Source organism: Falco biarmicus, chromosome 5 (assembly GCF_023638135.1).
Source record: "Falco biarmicus isolate bFalBia1 chromosome 5, bFalBia1.pri, whole genome shotgun sequence".
Classification (NCBI taxonomy): domain Eukaryota; kingdom Metazoa; phylum Chordata; class Aves; order Falconiformes; family Falconidae; genus Falco; species Falco biarmicus.
The window spans coordinates 18,874,348-18,899,291 of NC_079292.1; the positions used below are offsets into that span (position 1 = coordinate 18,874,348).

A 24,944-nucleotide genomic window follows, 5' to 3' on the forward strand; every position below is an offset into this window, starting at 1 on the left:
GCTCTGGAAAGGAATCAGTACTTTGCTTATGCTCAATATTTACTAGCACACAGCCAGTGATCTCCTTCTCCTGGAGAAACTCATCAAAATACTGCCATGATGCCCACAGATTGCAATGGTAGAGGTTTTCAGGGTTCAGGATAAAAAAGTCTAAGCAGAGGCCCAGGAACTTGGTTTAGGGTGAGGAATCCTCTCAGCCCACCTATCTTCTTGCTGTGTTAATTTATGTTTTGGTAAATGGAATTAGTAATACTTGGGTGAAGATTACTCTTCAGGTAATATTACTCACATGTATCTTTTTTTTTTAAAGGGAAGTCTTCAACAAAAGCCTAGAAAGACTAATTATGCCTTTATGAAGGTTAATACAGTGTATTCTTTTTCTTAAAGAAATTGTGAATGCTGCCTGCCTAAATAAAGATTAATTTTTCTTTTTGTAGCTCCTCAATGAAATAGAGAAAAGCCTGTGACAAAACCCTTATCTAAGCTTACAGATGCATATTACCATTTTCCCCAAGACTACCTGTTTTAAAGAATAACTCATTCAAAAATTTTACAGGGATTTTTCAACATGAGGGTGAACATTTTCTTTAGGTAATTACAAGCTGCTACATGTCAGTGTGATTGACAGAGGCTAGCCCCTTATTTTTCCTTGAGTTGTCTGTGTTTCTTTTCAGCATATGTTGTGTTAAGTTTATAGCTTTCTTGACTCCAGAGGCATGTGGCTTTGAAGAACTGGAATTAGGCAAAAACAACACCGGTTTGCTTCCATTCTGCAGCTCAGAATCAGGAAGATTATCAGATAATCAAAGTACAAAAATCTCAGATTCCATCTGTAAATAGCAACAGTCTCAATATGTGATGCCAATGAAAAAAGTTGCCTTCTGGCAGCCACTATAACATGACCTCATAAATATGTGATTATCAAAATCCTTCTAGCCAGTATAACAACATAAAAATAAGCAACTTAAATATAGGACGAAAAAAGGGACTTAAGCTAGCTACAGCCTTCATAACAGTGGACATTTTATATTCCTCTTTGGGTGGGTATGAAGCTGACAGCATGCACATTTACTTGATCTTTTATCAAGTCAGTTGCACTTGCCAAAGTCTTTTAGAACAAAGTGTTTGTGTGAACATAAACACTGGAAGATTAAAAGTAGGAGCAAACCAAACCTGAAAAACCTCCAGCTCTTCTAAAATGAGTTCTCCACTTGCAGAGAAGTTGGTGGGTAGGACAACAACTTTTTGTACAGTTCCTTGATCTGGAAAATATCAGAAAAGGTGAGACCATGTGAGAGAAGGAAAAATGCAGATGAACCATTATTAATTATGAAAAGAAACCATCAATGCAAGCACTGTGACAGAGAAACATAAGAAATGTTCAGTAATTTCTAGAGTTTGGGGTCAGAAAGGACGATGAGATGGTTCCTTATGTAGGAATACTATATATAGTATTATTCTCATATATGAACATGATGAAGTCCTGGTAAGACTGGAGTTACTACCATTACTGTTACTATTCTACCCGAAAAGGTTAATCAAAATCAGTATCTTCTGTACTTATTGCTGTACAGACACACAGACAGAGGCAGTATCTATCCTAATCATCTTAAAGTAAAAACACACCAATAAAAACAGGAAAAAGTGAGCTTCTGCAGAATGTAATATATATACATATTCATTAATAATTAAAAATAAAAACAAAAATAAAAACAGATGACATGAAAGTCAAACCTTCTAAAGAATATCACTCTGTCTACACTTAATCAAAGTAAGAAGAAAAATATTTTTTTGTTCAGGAGGTCAGACAATGATCAAGTCTGTTAAATATTGGTAGGAGTTGGTATTTTGGTCCTTGAGAAAAGGAAGAGCAAGGTGAAGATATTGTAGCTACTTTATCATTTTCCCTCTCAAAATACAGTTCCAAGCCTTCCAAATCTACTCAGATCAAAGGAGTAGGAAGTAATGACGGGGCAATGGCGGTGTTTTTGCAGGGTAGGTGTGATGAGTGAGACCAAAGGGATATTTGTGATTAGTTTTCCAAGTTTGTTATGTGGAAAGAATATATGAGATGGAGGGGCTCATCTGTGAAGGTTCTTAAAGGCTTAGACAGCCAATGAAGTATTTCTGATGTGGCAGAAAAGGCAGACTGTGGGAGAATCACAAGGACAAGCATTCTCACTTGGGAAAAATACAGCACATAGAATTCCCGTTGCCTGAAAGGCCTGGAAATTAGTCTGAGTAGAACAAATTTATTTGCTGAATATTGATTCAGAGGAATGAGACCACATGGTATAGATTCTGTTCGGCTTTCAAAAGTTTTATGGGCAATACAGACCTGTGCAGTTAGTAAAACATTGGCATAGCACAATATAGGTAAGTATCTACATGTATTTTCATGAATTTGTGACCAAGGAAAGGAAATCTCAGCTTCCTGTTTGGCAATTCACAATGCAGACAATGTAAACTGAAAAAGGGCAATTTTGCTTTTGCTTTAAGGTCAGTGACTAAATTCCATAGCTGGAGCTGCAGGGCAAGTTGGTTACGGTAAATAATTTACATCTTCTTATTTCCCTGGAGGAAGCCAGCAAATAATAATAGACTTTATTTTGTTGTTTTTTGTTTGGTTTTTTTTTTAAAAAAAACCAAAGGTTTAAAGCCAGGATATTGATATGTAATGGCCAGACCACACACAAAGAGCACAGTGCAGTATTTTGTCATTAAAAAAAAAAAGGAAAAGAGAAATTGAAAGCTGACAAGACTTAAAAATGTGTAGCTATCAATTGTACATGCTCAGGGCACGTTACGCATTAATTTTTCATGAGAATTTTCTATGGAGAACATTTATTCTTATTATCCAATAGCACGATAAACCAGTTCCTTCCGAAGAAACTAAAATCTGAAACTACATCTTGTGATAGCACAACTGTGGTCTAGACTGGGTGCCAGTATTAGCAAAGCTATGAGAACCTGAGAGAGATTTACTAACTGCCAGGACCCACTGAAGCTTTAAACTGCTGCAGATGCATCCCCTGCTGGAGCTAAGATGCAGCATGTGCATGTGCCTGTGTATGTGTGTATTTATTTCTGCTCCTACTAAAGGGAATAACCCACTCACAAATATACACAGCTTAAGCCTAGTCTACCTCTGCCTCTTTGCATCCTTTTATCAATGTCCTGTCCCTAACATTAAACTATGCCATACAAAATACTCTACCAAAAGTGCAGGAAGGAGTTGCAGCCTTTTGTGTTTTTTTTTTTTCCAGCTGCCTGCAGTGTCAACTACCTGTAACCCTGATGTACAGGGCACTAAGCATGTTGACAGTGACCTTACCTGCAAAGGAATGTGAGGCTTCTGAGCCTCTGAAGAACCGGTTTATTTCAATGATCCATTAGCACATGCCACACGTTTAAAATACCTAAAATGTCTTCAGTCCTCAACCATTGTTCCGAGCTGGAATCAGAACCTGAGGGCAGATTTTATCCTGGGCATTGGCACAGAAAATAACGATAATGCCTGACGCCAAGTCCTTGTGTCCTAATAACCTTTTCTATTTGAAAAGTAAGTTCCTAACTTTTGTCACACCCCAACAAAATACACAGAGTTAAGGACTGTTTACTTGGGTATTCTCTCCCTTTGACTCAATATTTTACCATTTGCTTTGAGTCAGCTTTGTACTATGAGGGACAGGTCCTTGCAGAAAGGAGTGTTCCATTGTTTTAAAGGAAACTTAATACAAAGTTTAAAACAAATATTCATGTTACGGAAAGTAGGCAATAGAAAGCTGTTCATTTAATAAAATCATTTAAATCAAGACATTCCAATAGTCTGTACATATATATATATATACACTTTCAACAATACATGGCTTGTAGGCTATAGCCCTCCACCACTTCTAAAAATAGTTTTTCTGCTGTTGTTCAGCCTTTTCCTTAATAAATGAAAAGCAAATATTTGATCCCAAACAACACTTCTTATTCCTTTCTCAGTAGTACTGCTGTTTCCACTATAAGCGCAGTAGTTGACAAATCAAGTCATTTATATGTGTTCATGTCAGAAAGCTTACAGTACATCTGAGTTTCCGTGAAAATCTTATTTGTTTATTTCCTTTAATGGCAAAGGCAGCAAACTACATTCTCTGGGACAGAAGGAAGGTTGGAAGGGATGCAGCACTGTGTACTGCAGGAGAGATATGCAAAGTAGCAGTATCTGAGCTGTTTCCCAGTGTATTTCACAATAGATAATTTTTTGCGTTGTAAACCAGGCATAAGAGATCACCAAACAAGTAAAATTTTTTCATGTGTAGGTCAATGTATGAAAGTGTAAGCTTAATTCTGTAAAAACTGTAAAAGTGAACAGGATGGTTTCCTTCACCATTTGCTTGTTACTTCCAGAAACTCACTTGAAAACAGTTCTACATTGTTATTATTTCATATGGCCACAAAAAAAAGCTATTCTGTCTCCAGAATATCAATCCACCACTAAAAAGCATGAAGTGAGGAGGCAGACTTATGCTTGCCAGTTCCCTGACTTTTCACCAGGAGCTGTCTCCAGCCTCACATCAACCCAGCAGTTTGTGAGTGGAGGGCAGGTGGACAAATGAGGAGTCTCCCTCAAGCTGATGGCAAGAGGGCACGAGCGACTCATAATGTTTTTCCATTTCAAACCTGCTTGAACAACTTCATGTTGATATGGCAGACAATGTTACCAAGATTGTGCTCCTTCTGAGAGGACTGAGAAATGGAAGAGCAAGGGAGGAAAGTGCTAACACCCTGTAGACTAAAAAACGGTGTAGAAAGTAGGCAGAGTGGGAAATAAATGGAGAAAGAGGGCACCCCAGTAAATGGTCCAAGGAAGGAAGAAGAGCCCAAAACCCAATAATAATAATAGTAATTATGATGATAATAATAATATACCTTGAAAGACAGGGCATGATTCTGGGCTAGTATTAAATCAGCTAAGCTTCATTGATACCAGTTGGACCATGCCTAATACACTAATTCCTGGTCTGGCTGACCATGGGCAGTGAAAAGACAAAGCTTAATGAACAGCAATGAAAAATACACAGGTGTTAGGCTGAATCTGTAGGTCTGAGTTTAAACCTCATTCTCTGAATTTTGACTAGCCTGTTTTTCCCCAGCTCTAAGTGAATAATGCAGTTGTCAGCACTGTGAGCCTCCAAGAGACTCAGGACCCATCTGCCCATGGCTGTGTCACAAATTGAACAACATATGAAACACCTGACCTTTCCACAACATAAAAAAAATGACTGCAATGGACACCAACTGCTACTTTCAGGAGTTTTACAGAGAGGCTTCCTAAAGCAATCCCCCTCCCTGATGTTTCTGACATTGCTGGAGACTGTCTGAAAACTTTTCTCCATGTTGTACCCGTCATCCTAATGGCACCTTGATTATTTCTGGACTCTAATCTGAGTTGAACCTGATGCAAACAAATAACATTACAAAGAAAAAAGAAAGCCAAGAATTTGAAGAATGCTTAAAATCTCTCTGAGAATATGTTGAGGCTCAGCAGAGCCCTGGAGATGGTGACAGGTCAGCAGGCAGGGCTGAGAGCCAGTCCCCATGCTCTCTGTTGTCCTTAAGTGTCTGCTGTTAAGTCAGAGCTCCCACCATAGCCATCTAACCTCTCTACTTTATTTCACTCATCTGTCAAATGGGTGCAATTTTTTTCCAGTTCATAGTAATGCTGTGAAACTTTGTAAAATTCAATCTGTGTCAAAGAACAGAAAGACAGATAGAAATGTCTAATGAGCTTACACTTGAGGGCAAAACTTTCACATAGCCCCAGCAGCTTCGTCAAACTTTTGGGATACACTGTGAGCTCATTTGAACAAAAACTGAACAGGGGAAATGAAACAGGTGGAGGAATGTTTTCTTAACTTACACTTCTTCTTAAAAGGCTGTGAAAAAGCTTTGGATGAGTTGGTTGATGGAAGGGTTTGAATGACTCAGGCACTATGACCAAGAGGAAGAAGGAAACCCTGCCTGCCTCCTGTTGTGCCACTGTTGTGCAACATCATCTTCCCAAGCTCATAGTCATGAAGCTGCAGCCAGCAAATCCACGGGAAGCAAGCTTGCTCTTCTGACCAGATTACCTCTCTCGGTTTGAATCTGTAGCTCATTACATGATTTTGGCTATTGCATTACTGGAGGCTACCGTTGTCAACAAGGGTTAGACAGCCATCATGTAACACCATGAAAACGAGTATTACAGCCTTATGCTCTGAAAGCACTTACTGTGTCCAGACTTTGAAAACAAGTGTTGCATCAGAGAAGAAAAGATAATAAGAAACACTGATCAACCTCATGCCACGTCAGATGCATGTGGTCCACATTAATCATCTGAATAAGCCACACTGAAGTCTGAAGTGCCTTTTCACGACAGTAACTTAGATCTCTTTCCACTAAAATATATCCTATCCTGATAGAAAAGTTTGAAAAAAAATCCTACTGGTGCCCATGGCTGTTTCATGTACCCAGGTTTGACACAGACATTTAAATATTTTCATAACACCAAGAGCAATAAATCCCCCCCATGCATAATCTTTTGGTTGTGCAATCTGTGTGTACTTTGACCGAAGGCTTTCGTACTGCAAGCAGTAGGTGGCATGCTTAAAAAATAAATATTAATCTCAGGAAAATGTTCTCATGCTGTTTTACTGCTGTTCTTAAAATTCAGATGGAAAACAATCTACCAAAGGATATACAGAAAATATTGAAAACTTAGGTTCTTTAGATATAACTGAAATGAGTACAGTAACTACAGTAAAACTCTAGGGTGAATCAAAATCTTCAGGACTAAGACCTGGCCTGCCACAGAAGTGGGATAATTGAAACAGAACTCTACACCCAGATTCCTAAACTGAGTACGTTATTACTCATTGCATGGGGGAAAAAGTATCATCAGCATCGCCTCTGTCAAATATGCAAATGAATGATTACATTCTATCCAAGAAAATTACCCCTCAGGCTTCTGTTTGGGAAGACGAGGTGTACAGCACTGCTCTCTACCATTTAAGACTTGCTCCTTACTGTAAATCAGGTCATTTCAGAGGCTGGTGAAGAGATCCATTTGGGTGCACTTAACACAACTAGCAAGTTGTATTAAGAGCTTTGGGAGTCTTCACATTGAAAAGCATAGGGAAAAGAGGAGATTGTTATCATTTGAAAAGCAGGTGGGATGCTACAAGAACAATGTCTGTCCCTGGCATTTATTTTGTTAGCTATGTAGGCACAGGAGGGAGAAAAGCAATGTATTAACTCTGGGCATGGACCAGCCCCTGTGAGCTCAGCACTTTTGTCAAAGGGTGCAAAGGAAACACTACATTTAGTTCACATTAAAGTGAAAAAATGACACAGCTGCCTATACCCTCCCATGCCATGGCTACATGACGAAAACCACTGGGGCTCTCAGAGCTGTATACTTCTGTTATTCTTCACTTGCATTCAGGAACTGATTTATTACCAAGGCTACAGAGGAGGAAGAGAGGAAAAGCTAAGCATTTTGTGTGCTTTGCATCTGGCAAGACATAAACCACTCCAATTTCAAGCATGAGACAGGTCACTGACAGTGACAGACATGACTGGCAACATCTCAGTTCAGCAGCAGTAACTCATCATCTGAGCTGAGTGTAATTGTCACCAGGTGTCAAGTCCCATTGTCTCCGGCTGTGGGGCTCCAGGCTCCCAAGGAAATTATCACATGAAATTCTCCTATACAATGTGGTTTTTGCATTTGCTGGGATGAACTGACACCAAAGCAAATCCCCTCTGCATTTCTTTTGACAGTTAATATCTCTATCGAATCCTCTTGAGTCTCACAGAAAGCAAAGAACAAAGAAAACAAGTTTCTCCTCTCAGTGGCTGAAACTCGATCACTTTTATTTAAAAGGGCCAAGAAACGCAGCAACTTACATTGCACCAGTTTCTCCTGAGGAAGACCTTGGAAGCTATTAATGTTCTGTGCCCTGCTCAGGAAGAATAATGCCTTCCCTCTAACTAACTAGAAAGGAGACAATGATCCTTGTCTTCAGTGTAATGCAGAACATAAAGTAATGAATATAAAATCTCAAGAGCTGCAGTTTACGTATTTGATCCATAATGGATCCTGTGCTGATACACAGAAGAGGATTAACAAAACATAAGATCAGGCTGAGGTATGTTAATGTTTTTAATGCATCATAAGTGTACTTGTGAGGCCATACTGATCACTTGAAAAGAGCCAGAAGCTAATCAAAGTATGAAATGAAATTACCTGTATTCAACTCTTGCAGAATTATTAAAATGCTACATGTCAGTATTGTGATTTCATGCACATATCAAAATATCAATACATTTCCAGTATTAACTTTCACTGCTACATTAAAAATCCCATATTGGTTGGACACTTATACGTCTTTATCTTTTCCATGAATCATTAGTAGAATTTTCCTCCAATCAACATTACATGTTTATAGAGCATTTTAAAACAATGGCAGCACTATATAAAAAAATTTATAAAATACTCATTTGAAAGATCCTTACTAGCCTACCAAGCTATTACTCTGGCTAAACACGGTGATTTAGCAAGAAATAAAGCTAATACAAAACCAAACCTTCTCTTTTACTAAGTGTTCTTGTGGAGTTGTGTAACAGTAGTAGGGACAATATCTATTAACACTTCTGCTATTTCTGTAGTCATGAACAAAGACTCTTTTCTTTACTTCTGTAAGAAGGGTGGAAAATGACCCTAAAAGGTCCCAAAGTCAAGAACAGTAGCTGCATTAGTTAAACTAAAAAGAACATGTGGTTATGTGTTGCAGGGAGCGGGGGAGGGGAACTCATCTCAGGAAGAAAACCCTGTCCTAATTAGCTTAATTTGGTAGTTTCCAATGACTCTGCACGTAGGATCAAAGAGATCTTCAAGAAAACCTTAAAACTTATTTATCAACAGCCAACCAAGAAAACAAAAATACCCAGATCAAAACCTGATGAAATTCCCAGTGGAATTCATTACCCAGAGCTTCCTTCTACCCTGACTACGCCTTATGGTATACCACGCATTCGGAGTACAGTAGATGGTGACCTGGTAAATGTTTAATGTAAGAACCTGAATTAAGTGTTTCTGTTTTCCTATTTTCTTTCACTGAACTATAGAAACCAGTAGGCTGGAAGAGGCCTCCAGAATTCACCTGGTCCATCCCCCCACTCAAAGCAGGTCCAATTAGAGCAGGTTGCTCAGGGCTCTCTCAGGTTGGGTTTTGAATCCTTTGAGTCCCTGAGGATGGAGAATTCACAGCCTCTCTGGGCCCTTGTTCCAAAGTTTGATCACAGTGATGGTAAAAACCTTGTCTGATCGCAATATTCCACATTGTAACTTGTGTCCAATCCCTTTCACCCTGATGCCGGGCACCTTGAGAAGAGTTCAGATCTGTTTTTCCCCCTTCTCATTCCATAGCTGTCAACGGCAGTAAGGTCTCCCCTTAGCTTTCTCCAAATAAACCACATTCTCTCAGCCCTTTCTCACACGTCACATGTTACAGTCCCTCAACTGATCTTGCTCCGTTAGGTCAATGTTTTCCTTGTACTGGGGAGCCCACAACTGGACAAAGTACTCCTGACAGGAGCTGAATACAGGGGAAGAATCCTTTCCAGCAACTTGCTGGGTGAATATGTGTCTGCTAATACAGCACAGTACGCAGTTGGCCTCCTCTGGCACAAGGGCACCCTGCTGATTTTGATAGCTGGGAAGGTTTTCCTAAGAAGAGTGAAGAGAGTTCCTTTTAGTCCTGCCCCTATAGAAGCCTGACATTCTTGAGAGGTTTTTTAGCCCCAGCTTCCTAAATCTATTATAACGGATGGTTATTCCCAGCCCCATGCGAGTTTGTTGGCAGACATAGTTATTCTACAAGCGGAAAACAACCAGGACCCCAATAATATGTGAACCATAAAAGCAATGCAAGCCATCTCTGTAATTATTTTCTGATGTTCAGAGATATATTTTTTCAGGAGTTCTTTTCCTTTGTTCTACTTCAAATCATCTGTAGTAAAAAACATTAGCCTTTGTGCCTATCAACCTATAATGCCCTGTTAAACCCGTGGCAGTTTCAGATGTGTATGAATCCTAGGCTCTAGCCAGAGTACCACTCCGCTTGTCTGCTTCAATCAGAAGAGTTTGATTCATATCTGAATATATTAAAAAGTCAAAATTGATCTGTATGAGAATCACCTGACTGTTCCCTACAGATTCAGAAGCGTAACACCAGATTCAAAACTGATGTAACTAAACCCAAAACATAGGTTATATTAAATAGAAATTGTTTTAGAAAACTTAGATCAAATTCTCTGTGTCCACTACTGCTAGGACTCCAACCACTGGGTTTTTTTTCTCTCTGTTAAGTACTTCCATATTTTTACTTTTTTTTTGCGGAGTTATTTCTGCCTTTCTAACATCCTGATCAGATTGCATTTTTCTTCAGAAGTAGCTTACACAGCATATATTAAAAAATGATGATGAAAGTATACAAAACAACACAGAGCCAGATTTTGGTATTTTTCCTTATGTTAGAGAGAACCAAATTCTAACGTGGAATCATGTTGCAGACAAACCACATTCAACAGAAGTATTATAATTTAGATCAAATACAATATACACTAGTGTTGATTGCTGTCTCAAATAAAATTCCTATCAATACATTGTATCTCTTGCACATAATTAACATCTATAGTAAATATAAAAATTCACAGAGATTAAAAAGAACATAATTTATGGATTTCTATAGACATTTCTGTAGATAGCAAATATGTTTAAATAAAATTTTCTGAAAGCTGTAAATTGTAAAGATTGGAGTTCATTGCAAATTACAATGCAATGGCGGAAACTGACTATTGCCAAGTTTGTCTTACCTGTACCAAGAAACAAGACGTGATACCTTCCGTCAGCAGCACTCACTCGATCCACAGCAATCTTTGTATACTTGTAGTCAGCTCCTATCCTGATGATTAATGGCCTCTTGTGTATAGGGTAAATGGGATTAAACATCAAAGGGTGATTCCTGATGAAGGTCACAACATCGTCTGGAAATTCTTTGGTTGTCCGCATATTAGGTGTGAAGGCTCCTCCCGGACACTGTAAGAAACATGCACAGTAATGCTTAACAATACTTACCACCTTTCAGAGAGCTTTCATTTCCAAGTCATTTACAAATATTGACAGATAGTTGACGAAGTAAGTTCCCAAAAGAGCACTTCAGACTCTGACTGGAAGTAATAATGTTCCAGTAATGGGAATGAAGTGCTTGAACAGCTATGCTTTGAACTCCTGTCAGCTCCAATAATGCAAACACAGACATACTTTTGCACCTTCAAAACCCAGTTTAATGCAAAGATCCATACTTCTAGGCCTATTAGCACATCGTTAATGCTTCCAAACCACCTGTTAAAAAAAAAATAATATCCAAGTGGTTGGTAATGAAAGACACCAAACTTTTGGAACCTGTTTATTACAGAATTAGTACAAAGGCAAAAGGTAAAATCTGATACTTAACTGTAATTTTGTCAATATCCCTCTAGTCATTATGTTGATTATGAGATGGTGAAAAGGCTTGTGACTCATCTTCATTTGAAAAAGCAATAACATAGAGTTGATGAGGGGGTCCCATGAGAACTCATTAATATCTAAGAAGATTGACCATTCGCAGGATTTTGTCTATGCTTTGCCCTATGCCTGAGAAATAACAGAGGTCCATGAATACTCTGGATGCTTCTTTAAATGTAATGAAGAACCATTCAAATAATCAGCCCTGAGGCATTCTGGACCTCATGAGGAAATAAAAACAATCTTAGAAAACTCTAGTGTTTTCTGAGAGTGAAACTAGAAGACGACTGTGGGAAGTAATCAGGAGATACGTCAGTAACTGGTACAATGCTCTGAATGTTCCTATGGTAATTTACATTACTTTTTTTTTTTTTTTTTTTTTTTTTTACAGCTACCATTACTGCACTTCTTATTGCTGCTCCTGAGCTTTCATTTTCCCCCTTACCAGATTTCTGAACCATGAAACTCTCCTCAGAGTATTGGAGCTATTCAGAAATGTTTCAACACAATATTTTTCCAATTGGAAAATGTTGATTTTTTCAATATGAAGCATTTAATGGAAACTTGTTTATTTTGATGAGGACCATTCTTACATCTAGGATGGAATTTCTGGTCAGAACCACAGACACAAAAATAGCTAGCAGCTTAGGGAAGATTTACCTTACCTGACTTCTAATGTCTCAAAGTCAGGCACTTATTCTTAGTTAGCCATCTAGGTTTCCTCTGTAGTCAGTAATTTAGACTAGATGCCCTGCTTTTAGATGGCTAAAATTACATAAAATGAATCATACTCTGAGAGACTAGGAAATTCACTGGGGATGTGTGAGTCATGTGTCCAACCTACCTGATGTGAGCAAATGTTAGCATCTGGGTCTTCACCTCCCAAGGGATCCCTCTAACCACCAGGCAGGAGTGCCTATTCTACCCTTGCTGCTAAAAGCTGTTCCATCTCGTGCACCTAATAAACTATTCATTGGGCAATACCAAGAACCAAGTAGAGAGGGGACTGCAGCCTGATACCAAGCTTTAGAGTAATCTTTTGGCTCAATTTGGATTTAATTATTTATACAAAGTAGAACAGCTCTGGTAGGAATTCTTTATAAGAGACTGCTCTGGCATCAGTTACCCTTAGGAAGGAGAACTGGAGCTCAGCTCTCTCTTCTCATCTGACAATTGATTCTTCCGGACTCATTTATCCTGAAGGTTTTGGTTTGGTTCTCATTAGGAATTACACTACGTGCTAGCCCTCTAAAATTGCTCACAAAACGGAATTATTATCTTGTTTGCTTTACTCCTTCCCTCTGTGGCACTTTCATCCACAGTCTTCCAGGAAATGTAAGGAGCTATCTGCTAAGATTAGCCACAACTGCTGAAAAAAGAACTGTGTTCATAAATCTGTGGGCTACTAGCAAGATTACTTTGTAGTGATCTGCCAGACCCCAGTTCCCCTCCAGAGGGATTCTGTTTCATGAGCAGTTCAAATTAAACTTTCCTGTCCTGCATAACTCAGTTAAAAGACGACTTTCTCTGATACTTTCTATCCTTCCATGCTTGACTTGGAGATCCTAAGACCTTTGACTGTGACTTCCTGCAAAAATGTCTGTGCTACTTACTCCAATATGTTCCTAAAAACTTGTATCATTCTGAGCAAAGCTTTACCAAACATCTTTAATCAATTAATTCTTTTGCTACCCCCCATATAAACCAGCGACAAGCAAAAGATGTTACTGAAGAACAGTATAAGCTCTCCCTTTCCTGAAGGGATTGAATGTGTATCCTTCACACCTCATTCAAGGACTTGGCTACATGATACTTATGTTCACAGTTGATCATCATGCAGTTAGATCGCAGAGTGAAACAGAATTCTTTAATTTACAGCATATTTCCCAACTGCAGGTACAAATACTATTTCTGTAAACTCTGAAAAATGGAAACTATCCTGAAACATCACTGATTTTAGTAGCAAGCTGCCAATTATGTAATTTTTTCCCCCTTTCTTTTTCCGTAAGTAAGTTTTGCTTGTGGAGAAATAAGAAACCATTGGTATTTAGTGAAGGGCAGCCAAATACTGCAGAGCTGATTACAGCCAAATGAACGTATTGCTTTATTTAATCCTACTGAAGCTATACTGAAGCCTCTTCACTTTTTATTCAATGTACTGCAACACAATGAACATTGATTTCTGTCCAGAGGTTTAGTATGAATATCTCTTTAGGCAACTGTAAAGTAGGATTTTCCATGTCATATAAAAAGACATCCCTGTCTAGTCCAACACCCCAGAAATTGTGAAAAATGTACATTCCTGAGGAAAAAGGTTTATGCCTTATAGCCTGCAAGCATGGTTATTCAAAGTTAACTCTTTAAACACAAATTCCGAGCAGCAAAAAAAATCCCCACGTCCCAATTTTTACGGATGCTTTGACATAAGTGAAAAATAAGTTTGTGGCATGGATTTAAAAGTGGAAATTTGGGGCAGTGAAATGAAAGCAAAGCTAAACAAGTCCCAGTTTAGAAAATATACCTTTAAGATACTGTGTTGTGCCTGAATTGTGAATAAGCACAGAAAAGTCACTGATCAGAAAACCAGCAATGATCATCTTAAAAGAATATCTTTTTTTAGTTGTTTTTTTTTTGAGCCATGATCTAGGAATTTATCTTCAAATACAGAGCTCACTGGCACATCTGAAAAATTACGATAATTTCTGTCACCCTGTTAAATCCAAATCTGTTTGGTTTTTTTTTCCCCCTTTCCGTTATGCTGCCCAATTTATTTAGGCCTATCTGGAACACCTCATAAGCCTCCATGAGGCAAACCAAAAAAAGCAGGGCAGTGGTTGAGGAAACACATACAAATACAGTATTCTGAAGCAGCAAGAAACTCTGAAACTCTGAAATGTGACTCACCAAAAAAGCGTGAAACTTCCCATTTAAATGAACCATTTATTTTCTTTTTTTAAGTTTAATCTTGAAGCCTTAGTGAACTCATGAAATTACAGCTGTATGAATTAATTGTAAAGAAAGAATAATGCTAGCATTACACTTTAGTGGAGTATCAGATATTGATTAGCTAATTTTAGAGATCTGGGAACAGAAAGTCCTAAATCCTATAGCCAGTAATAACTGTACTACAGTGTCATGAAGAATTGTGTGAACAGGGAGAGCTATTCTATGTATCTGAGCATTAGTGTATGAGAGAAAGGACAAGATCTACAGCTCAAAGATGAATATGAATAAAATAGTGATATGGTTAAAGGTTCTTGCAGTGACTTGCAAAATTAAAATAAAATTTCATTTCCTGTGATAAATGGAAAAGCAACAAAGTGTTCATCTAAAAAAAAAAAAACCAACTACATTGCTGAGAGATGATTTATCATTCTGTGCATACTTATTTAACTCTAATACTTAGGATATTGTAAGAAGACTTCATAGGAGTCAACAAAAGTCCACACTTCTGTACTTCATTTGGCAAATATGGATTTAGAGAAGATGTTAGAGAAAGTTCATACATTCTTCATTAAAGCTGGTAATATTGGACTTCATACTTTGATAAAACTGAATTAAGAGTAGTGCAAATAAGTAAATAGATAAATAAAGACATGATTGCATCAACAGCAATTTTTATATACCATAAAGGTGAAAAAAATATGTTTAAAATCTTTCATGAGACATCTTTGTAAAACCTGGAAACAGAGCTAGCTCCAGTTGTGTCGAGAATTTACTGGAAGATGATTACCACCCCTGGCAATGAAGTAATCAGTTAAAGAGAAGATCCCCCTTGCCACAGTAAATAAGCTGGTCCCTTGTAATCTATATGTCAGATGGACTGAGAGATTGGGGGTGAAACTGAAAGATGACAACAAGGCATGAGGCACAAAAGCATGAACAGCAGATGTTTGCACAGCAACAAAAGTAAGTCCTGAAAAAATTTCAAGACATACAAAAAGCATTCTTAACAAGGAGGACTGCTATAAGCTGACTGCCATGAAAACACATCTATTTCCACATCTCTCTTCTAAGACTTAGTACCTGATGGGGTATCTGACCTAGTCAAATGACAAGTCCCAGAAGCCTTCTTCTACTACATCTCCCAAGCATCCTAGCAGAGATGCAAAACCCTAAAGAACTATGGAAATTCCATACAGATTGAAGACAGACTTACAGACATTTAATCTGACTGTAGATCACACTCACAATGCTGTCTTTGTATGTTTATTTATTTTGGTATCTTTTGCTCAAACAGACACACTAATGCAAATGTACATGTAAACAAAATTAATGGCATCTAATTTAATAATTCTTACACCTTTTCAGCAGAAAGAGCAAGAATGAATAACATTTTGAATGACTTAATTCTTTCTAGAAGATTTCCACATACCATGTGATTTGTATGGCAAGCAATTAAAATTGTTCTGAACTGTAACTAAGCGTCACAGTCACATATAGTCCATTCTTCTGGAATAAACAATATTTATTTATGTATTAAAGAAAGACAAGCAATTGGCAAGTCTGCACAAACATCTTTGTACTTACGGTGCCAGGTCGTGGGTATGGAATTCTGCCCTGATATGGAATCAGCTGGTGGTTTGGGCCCTCCTTGTGTGCAAACGGCCCGTTGAACACGGTCTGGATGTCGGACAGATGATATACACACACAGCTGAGCCTTTAAATATGGAGCTGGAAGACAGCAGGAAAAAGTTAGTACTGCAGTTTGCCAACTTTTGTATAGCTTTTCCATCATTTTGCATGGTCCAATGATGAAAGGTACATCTATTATATATAATATACAATTTATATTATATATTTAATATGATTTAATGGTTTTATAGCATGGACTTAATACATTTAAAATCAACTAACCTAGCTTCCCAATATACACCATTACTCCTTAAGACCCAGCACCTTTTGAACAGTGAACTGAAAAAATAGGGAGGAAGGTACTACCCTGCTGGTGGAATAAGAAATTTCCTAATATTGAATATAAAAGAAATATAATCTGGCCCCAGTTACATCAGTAGCAAAAATATTGCTGACTTCAGTGAGACAAGAGTTTTATAAACTTTGTTCTGCCAAGCTCAGCACAGGTTTCCAGAAGTCCCTACTAGTATATCAACCACAAGACCTCCATGAGCATCCTAAAATACACAGCTAAAATATTAGTTCATCCAGCACAACGACAATTAGTTAAATTATTACAATCACTCGCCAGCTGTTCTAAGCAAAATGAGGACAGGTTGTGGCTGTAAAGGAATTACTCCTATACAGTCCTCAAATCCACCCACAAAACTGGTCTTAACAAATACCCCTTCAAGAGGGTTGAAGTTTGATGCTTCCTGAGAAGAACCCAAGGGGTCATCTATAAGAAGGGCATGTTTTTTCCACCACTCTGGGTTCAGCAATGGTCACAGGTGGTTGCAGGCAACATAAGCCCCAAATGGCCTCCACCACCCTGTGATGAAGGGCACCAAGCAAGTAATTTCCAGAGTGATGTTGAGGCTGACTGCAGTGAATTAACTCCTTTTTTTTTTCTCTCATTACATGTAAAGTTTGAGATATTCATCTAAACAAAGTGGAAACTTCCGTCTAAAATCTGCCTGATGTTACCTGTAGGATGAAGATAATCCAAGCAACTTTCTGCTTTCAATTGAAGAAGAAAAAAATGACTCCAGAAAAAAACTGAAGACATTACACACAGTGTCTAAACAAGTGAAGTGCAATCCACATTGCTCTCAGCTATATATGCATTAGTAGGAGGAACCTTTTAGATAGATTATGGTATTTGTGGAAATTTTATTAGGTATTAATAGGTTTTAATAAATGTATTTGGTCTTTCCAGATGTTTTATGTTAGATTTACAGCAGATTATACCACTAAAATTATTTGCTTCAATATTACTTGGTTTCCTTCTGTACAGTTTAGATAAAAAACCTAATAGTTATTATTTGCTGGGATTTTTCTTTCTTGATACTTGTTATGAGTTGGAGGTCTACAGAGATGAAGATAAAAGAACTGTAAAGGAGTAAAAATCCTTATGATTGCTGTATTTATCTAGGTAACACATTCAATCCATACTTGAACAAAGAGAAAGAAAGTATGGACCATGTGGTTCACGGTAACAGAAATGCATGAGTGTAAAAACTTCAATATATAGAGAAATCAGATTGAAAGCCAGGAAAAAGTGAAGTTTTCTCTTTGTTGTCACCTTATATGGTCCTGTGATTCAAACCTCATTTCCACTGCAGAAATGCCAGCAGAATTAGGTAAAAGTGTTTCCAGTTCAGGCATGTTGCATCCACAACCTAATCATAAGTGTGGTTTTACTGCTAAACATAACCTCAGCATTTTCTCTTTCTGTGCAGTAGGAATCATAAAACATAGACAGCACCAGCTGCTTACAAGTTATGGGATTCTTTTTTTCCCAATTAAGTATCATAAAATCATATTTTCCTGGCTGATTCACATATTTGAGAAAGCAGATCCCTGGATCCACATGAAAAAAGACAGAAAAGCATATCGGGAAAAAGTATTTTTTCATGCCAGGATTTTTTTACTAGAAATTTCCATTAAAGGCAATTATTATTAAAGGAATTATTAGTAATAAGTTAAATAATTTGCTAATTTTATCAAATAAATTAAATGATTTTTTAAAAAGGCAGAAAAAGCTCTTTGAAGGTAAGTAATAACAGCTAAGTAATACAGGATAGCATATCAGAGATCAGTCAGCAGTAATTATTTCTAGTCTGTATGCTACCACTATGTGGTGAGGGCAAGGGAAAAGTGAAAAAACTAAGGGTAGAGACGGCAGAACCTGTTAGTCCACCTGTTGTTCTATCTCAGTGGAGAGTTTCAGCATAGTAAGCCATATCTAGTACTTCCACTGCCCTTGGGAGCTTGGGATCTCAGCTTTCTAAACTGGTGAGTAAATGAATACTACTGACTGATAATGGGGAGCTCAAGTCTGCAAGGAGGTGATCAAATGCCATGTAAGCTTGTCTTCTTATAGGCAACTGAAGCTGCCATGGGTTATTTGCCATCTGTGCAATCATCTGCCAGCTGAGAGACTGGAAATTATTTGTATGAATTCACGTAAGAATTCCCAGTTTGATCCTTCAGGGTGCTGGGTGTCCTTCAGGAGGTGTTAAGTGCTCTCAGATGCCACATAAGTTCACTGCGTTGAAGTCATTTAGCTTTCTGCTGCTGAATGGTAACAAGTGGCCCTCCATGGAAATGTTTTCCCAGCGCCAGCTGACAGCATGTCTGCTCCAAGCAGCATGTCTGCTCCAAGCAGCATAGCTCTAATGTGGATACCAACAGTAACGATACTGAGACTGTTACTCCTGCATGCAAACAATGGTCACAGCAGACAGACAAAATTCCACAGAACAGCCTTGACCACAAGCCATCATTTTCAGCTTTCATATATAAAATTGAGCAGTTCAGAAAGGTAATTTTTTCCAAATCTCCCCATTTACCTTGATGTTGTAAAAATTCCATACACAAGGGTTGTTCTGGGGTTATCTGTCTCTAAAAGAAACACATCCTCTGTAAGAAAGAAAAGGAAAAAGATAAAACGTTTTGAATACTAATAAAAATTTTATTTTCCAGTTTAATTTATGACTTTATTCCTGCTAAAGTCAACAGTAGCATTGTCTTGTACTTGAATGGGAAAAAGCAGACTTATCATATGAATGGACCATATGCATAAATCCAGTACTTGAACATTTAGAAACAGATTTGGAAATTAACTCCATGCCATCTAGCCTTATGAAGCCAGAAGGCAAAGATTTTCAAATATGTTCAGGATCCAAGTCACACATTTCTCCCTGCTGGATCTTGTTTCAGAAGGTTGTTTAACAGTAGGCAAACGTTTCAACTGAAGTAGGTCAGAGACAAAGAGTTCCCATAGATGGATGTAACCGAAAGCAGGACAATTAGGTGTTTTATTGTCCAGTATGCACTTTATATGCCCTCGCTAGCTCATTTTCAACATGTAAGAATGACACACAGCTTTGCAGTGAGGACACTGTGAGATGTAAACCTCCCAGCTCCCGCTATGTAGGGATTTAACTGCACTATGCAAAACTACCTACTCACTGAACTGCATTTGCTCACCGTTACCTCTAATCTTTTTTTACATTTCAATGAAAAGTACCTTAAATTCTGATAGTTTCTCCTTACAAATATTTTCAATAACTACAATCAAGCTACCTCCTAAACTTATTTTACACCACAGAAGAAGTCTGAACTGTTAGAGCTTTCTCTCTTAGACTATGTTCTTTAGCTGTCTATTAATTTTTGTGGCTTCTTCATTTAACCCTCTAAATTTTTAAAACGTTCTTTTAAATATGTCAATAGCAAAAGACTTCAACATGCAGAACTGGAAGCATTACACTCATCTGCATTATACATGAAAAGAGAAGCATGTGTTTGCACTCTCCCAGTTTTCTGCATTTTCAGTTGTGGTTGTATTCTCCCTCTTTGCTAGAGGATTGTGCTGGGAGCCCAGGCTAAGTGCGTTGTCTCCTCTTCTGTATGGTCCTACATTTTGTCACACGGAAAACTAAAAGCAGTTATCCTACTGTTTTGTTGAAGAGGAGTGGGCTGGTAAACCAGTCACAGTTCTGAAAGGTAAGCTGCTGTGGCAGTGCTGAGGCACTGGGAACTTCTGAAAGTCAGTCCTCCAAGCACCTTGCATGTTTGGAGTTACGGCATGTTAGGATCTGTTCCTAGGCCCATCAGGTTCCATCAAAACCTTGAACCAAAGCAAGTACACTGAATAGTTGTAAATACATAAAGTGAAAAAGACTCCAAACCCCATTTGCTATGATGTGAATCAGGAATAATGACAGAGAAAAGAGAGAGAGATTACAGTAGAGAGAAAGTCAGAATCAAATGCAGCCCCAGTGTGGGACCAATTAGCTATATATATTGTTAATATTTATACTAATACACATACAAATCTTCCAGTACCTGAATTTAGAACTATGACTTTGTATATCACAGCTGTGGACAACAAAGAATTTGAAACTTTCTGGAAGTTAATGGAAGGAAACTTAATGGAAGGAAACCCTTGTGACTACTGTATAGATTATTCACTGTATATTGGCAGTGTTTAACGTGTTGAACTGAAAATCTAAGTGTCTGAATGAATCCTGAGAAATTATGTTTATTCATAGTATTATTGCTGGTGCCAGTAACAGGATTTGTTAGTATTATCTGGATGTATCAAATTGAGACTTCTGCCCAGTGATCAAAAAAGAAAAAAATGTATTGTGTGTTACACAGTGGTATAAGAAAGTTTCATACAGATGTATGTTAAAAACTCTCTACCATAATCCTAACTAGGAGCAAAACAACAATAGACTTCACTTACATACTCCCTTCCAAATATTAATTCCTTAAATATATAATTCCTTTACGTAGTCAAGATTAATTACCCCTATTTCAAAGATAATTGTAATTACCCAGAGAGATTTATGAAGAACTTCTTAATTTCCTGTCATAAAACTGCAAGGGGAATTTTGTCATGAATTTCTAAAAAGCCAAGATTTTACTGTCAACAACTTGACTAAGCTGCTGTACGAACATCAATAATTAAATGTGCACAGGGTGCAAGAGTTGGATAAAAATTTTAAGGGATTTTTTTGCCATACCTAATTCATCGAAGTACGTTTCTGTTCCATCTTCATCCATTACTGAGCACACGAGTCTTGCTTTCAAGAAGGTTGTCCACTTGTTCACAAGACTACGCTGACCACCTGTGTCATTCTGGAAAGGAATATTATTATCAGAAAAACAAACAAACAAACAATGCAGCTAATGTTTTACTGGGTTTTCCCACATTTTTTAATTTGACTCATCATTCAGACAATCATGCTGGTAAATTCAATGTAAAAAATAGATAGGCCTAAACCAAATCCCCTCATCTAACCACTCCAGGTACAGGAAAAACAAGAACAAGTTTTCTAAGCAGACTTTCTGTCCTGGGCTAGCAGGCTTGGGAGGGTCAGGCAGTAGATTTTGTGCAGCAACAGCAGCGTGTGTAGATATGATTGGAAAGGACTGTGGAAGTCTATCACTCACTGACACCAAGTGTGGAGATGTCTATGCTATCTCTAAAAGGTCAAATAGTCCTGTCGAGGGATGTTTCTTCCAGACCTGACAGCGGTGTAGATGCATTTGATCTAGTAAACCATGCTGGCCCATGAAGTGGATGCTCTGAACTCAGCTCAGCAATGATGGCTAGCATGGGTCGAGCTGCTTTTGCACTGTTGCAAGTCCTGCTAGCTTGCTCCAGAGCTGGCTTGGTTACAGATCGCTCAAGGATCTTTCCATCTCTCCCTAGTGCAAGGTGGAAACTAACTGCTAAACCAGATGGTGCAGCACAGAAGTGACAGTTACTGCCTGGTTCTGCTGGTGAACACCTTAGGTAAGAGCATCTTCCAAACTGCATAACACAATGTCACCCAAGCAAAGGGAAAAAGGAAACACACAAGCCAGGCCAATATGATGTTGATGAAATGCTGTGCATGTTCCATTTGTGCTCCTGGAGCTGGTAATCTGTCTTTTCAGGGGACCTATAAGGGATCTTCTGGGGGGGGTCTTTCTTGGCACCATCATATTAAAATATTTGACCAGTCTCAAAGGTGTTGATATATAAATATCAAGTAAATAAATATGACTGGTTCGGATTTATCTTCATTGGCTTTGGGATTCTGCCACTGCAGTGTAAGTCTAAACAGGCTGAGGCCTTTCAGAAATCATCTGGCCTTCATTATAATAGTAACAATAACAAATACAGCTGTAATTGTGTGAAATGTCTTGCAAAATACCCAAAAAGGCCTTTGGGCACCCTCACAAAAATACAGAAAATGAAGATTATAAAAGAGCTCACATGCCGCATCACATTGCCAGAAAAGGAATTTAACACAATCCCAAACACACCCTCACACCCATGCACAACAACATCACAAAGCACCAAATTCTGAAGAAGACCCAGGTTAAAGACAGGGAATACATGAATGCTCAGCATTATCTTCCTGAACCTTTCCAAAAGTAGGAATGAAAAGGCTAGCAGTAATTGTGCATTTATAATTTTCTCTCACGAAAAAAATTCATTTCACCAGAGATATGAATAGCTGCTTCAATCATTTTTCATCTACAGTTGATTACAGATACAAAAAAGGAAACAGAGACAATGAGGAGCGCTGTGATCATGAATGAATTACTGCACACGAGTAGCCATAACTCCTGAATTTAATTTTCCTGTGCATGTTTTTAAAGTTAGACTCATAGATACATCAATGCAAGAACTCAGAAAGGACAGATATTGTAAGAATGAAAACAATGTTTGAAAGTTAAGTCAACCCATTTAAAAGCTTGGCTCTGATATTTCCAATGTGTTTCAAAGATTTTGAGTGTGTGTGTGTGTGTGAGAGAGAGAGAGAGGCTTCACTGTCTTTTAATCCAGCCTTTCTAGGCAAATAATGCACCTCATTTGTTTAAAAGACAGCAAGTTTGGAAATTGAACATCGATAACTATTCTGACTCAGTCAGAGAAATACACAAATCCCTGAATCTCTTAATTTCCATACCATTATAGGTATAGCCAGTTATACATACCATGTTCAGACCCTATCTGTGTGTTCAGTAACAGCTCTTCTTAATTATGAATGTGGAAGCTGAACAGAAAATTTATTTCAAATATAAATCAAAGGCTTTTCAATTATTTAGTCTTTTAGCTTAACATGTCACACGAGCACTTGTCCCAGCAACCTGGCAAACAAAATAGCTCTTACTGGGCATATTCTCGCAATCATTGAATGAATTTGCTTTGTGCTGCCGCTGTTGTCTGTGAGTCTCTCTTTGAAGAAGAAGTAGATTTTGGCATCATTGGGGTCAGTGCCATCTGGGATAACATGAGCATCCACAAAAACAGGCTCTGAAATGAAACACCAAAAAGATGAAATCAAAAGATGTATCAGTATAAACGACTAATGATTCAACAGTCACTATCTGCTTCAAGGAAATGCTATGTAATGCATATAGAGGTACTGCTGTGGCAGGTTAAGCTATATGCTCTAGCCTCATGTCTGTATATATCAGATACCACCAGGCAAATCGCTTTTTGCCGGCAGCCTTAAGTTTCTGCATCCTCGCATTTTATCCCACAGCAAATTTTTAGAAAAGCGATTAAATGCAGAAGCAGCAGTATTAGAGTACTACAGAGATTCAAAGACTTGGAGGAAGAAAAGGGAAGAATCAGGGGCACTTGAGGAAAGACTAGTTGAGACAAAACATTAAAGTAAGCAGTGGAAAGACTCATTAGGAAAAGAAATAAAGTACACAAATAAGAGCGGACTCATGGAACACAGGAAAGGAAAGCAGGGTATGCCAATGCTTGATCAGCATTTAAGGTCATATCAGAGGCTGATAAATATAATCATGCAAAACATTGCAAAGAAGCAGTAGTGAGAGAGCAAAATAATTTATATCCTTAACAGCAAGCATATAACGGACAATTGAGTTGTCCTCAAAAGACCTTTTCCTTTGCCTGAAAGAAGTGGACCGTTTTCCTGCATGAAGGCTGTATCTTTTCAAGGATCATGCAAGATTGTTTCATCCGTTGAAATCCAGTACAAATCTTGAAACGATCCAACACTAAGGTTGGATGTCTGACAGAAAACTCACTTTAGACTGCCACATTTTTCTATTCACATGAGCCCATTCTCAATTCATATAACAAGTATTATGACTCTGGCTCTAAAAGAACATGGAAATAAATTGTGCTTGTCAAGTACCTCTTCTAAGCATATGTAGATTTTCCATAAATTAGGTATTTTAATGTCTCTTTTTCCCTGATTCACTATGGGATGTATGTTTCAGGGTGTGCAGGTAGAGTGCAAGAATGTACAGCGAACGGAAGAAAAGTTTAGAAAGCGGACATAGTTTCCCATTCATACAGAACTAAATTTATTCTGATTGCAATCCTATGATTTCACTGTAGTCACAGCCACATAGGAATAACAAGAGTCACCCTAAATCCAGTCAAGACAAACCCCCAGTAACTGTACTTCTACATATGTGAAGGTTTTTTCAAATTGGAACTGCTATGTTAGTTACTTTATAAGCTCTGACATCTATCTCTGCTCAGAGGGTTGACAACCATTTAAATTTAAAAAAGTTTAATTGGAAGGAGTCTTTTTATCAGTAAAGTCAGGGAGATTTTTCACATTGATTTCAGTAAAGCCAAAGGTTAAGTGTTTGCACTCAGAAATTAGTTTTCCTACTGTGTTTCAATAACCAATTTCTTACCACTGAAATGAATGGCAGTAATTGTCACTAACT

At 38.0% G+C, this 24,944-nt stretch overlaps 1 protein-coding gene across 1 annotated transcript in view; it reads right to left on the reverse strand.

Annotated features, from left to right (window-relative positions):
- Positions 1 to 24,944, reverse strand: part of SEMA3C (semaphorin 3C) — a 122,748-nt gene that overhangs the window by 14,493 nt on the left and 83,311 nt on the right. The window contains exons 8-13 of the mRNA XM_056341308.1: positions 23,396 to 23,538; positions 21,251 to 21,365; positions 19,070 to 19,139; positions 16,130 to 16,274; positions 10,909 to 11,131; positions 1,174 to 1,262 (exon numbers count right to left, since the gene is read on the reverse strand). Coding sequence (XP_056197283.1) covers positions 1,174 to 1,262; positions 10,909 to 11,131; positions 16,130 to 16,274; positions 19,070 to 19,139; positions 21,251 to 21,365; positions 23,396 to 23,538 — 785 coding nt within the window. The remainder of the gene's footprint in view (positions 1 to 1,173; positions 1,263 to 10,908; positions 11,132 to 16,129; positions 16,275 to 19,069; positions 19,140 to 21,250; positions 21,366 to 23,395; positions 23,539 to 24,944) is intronic.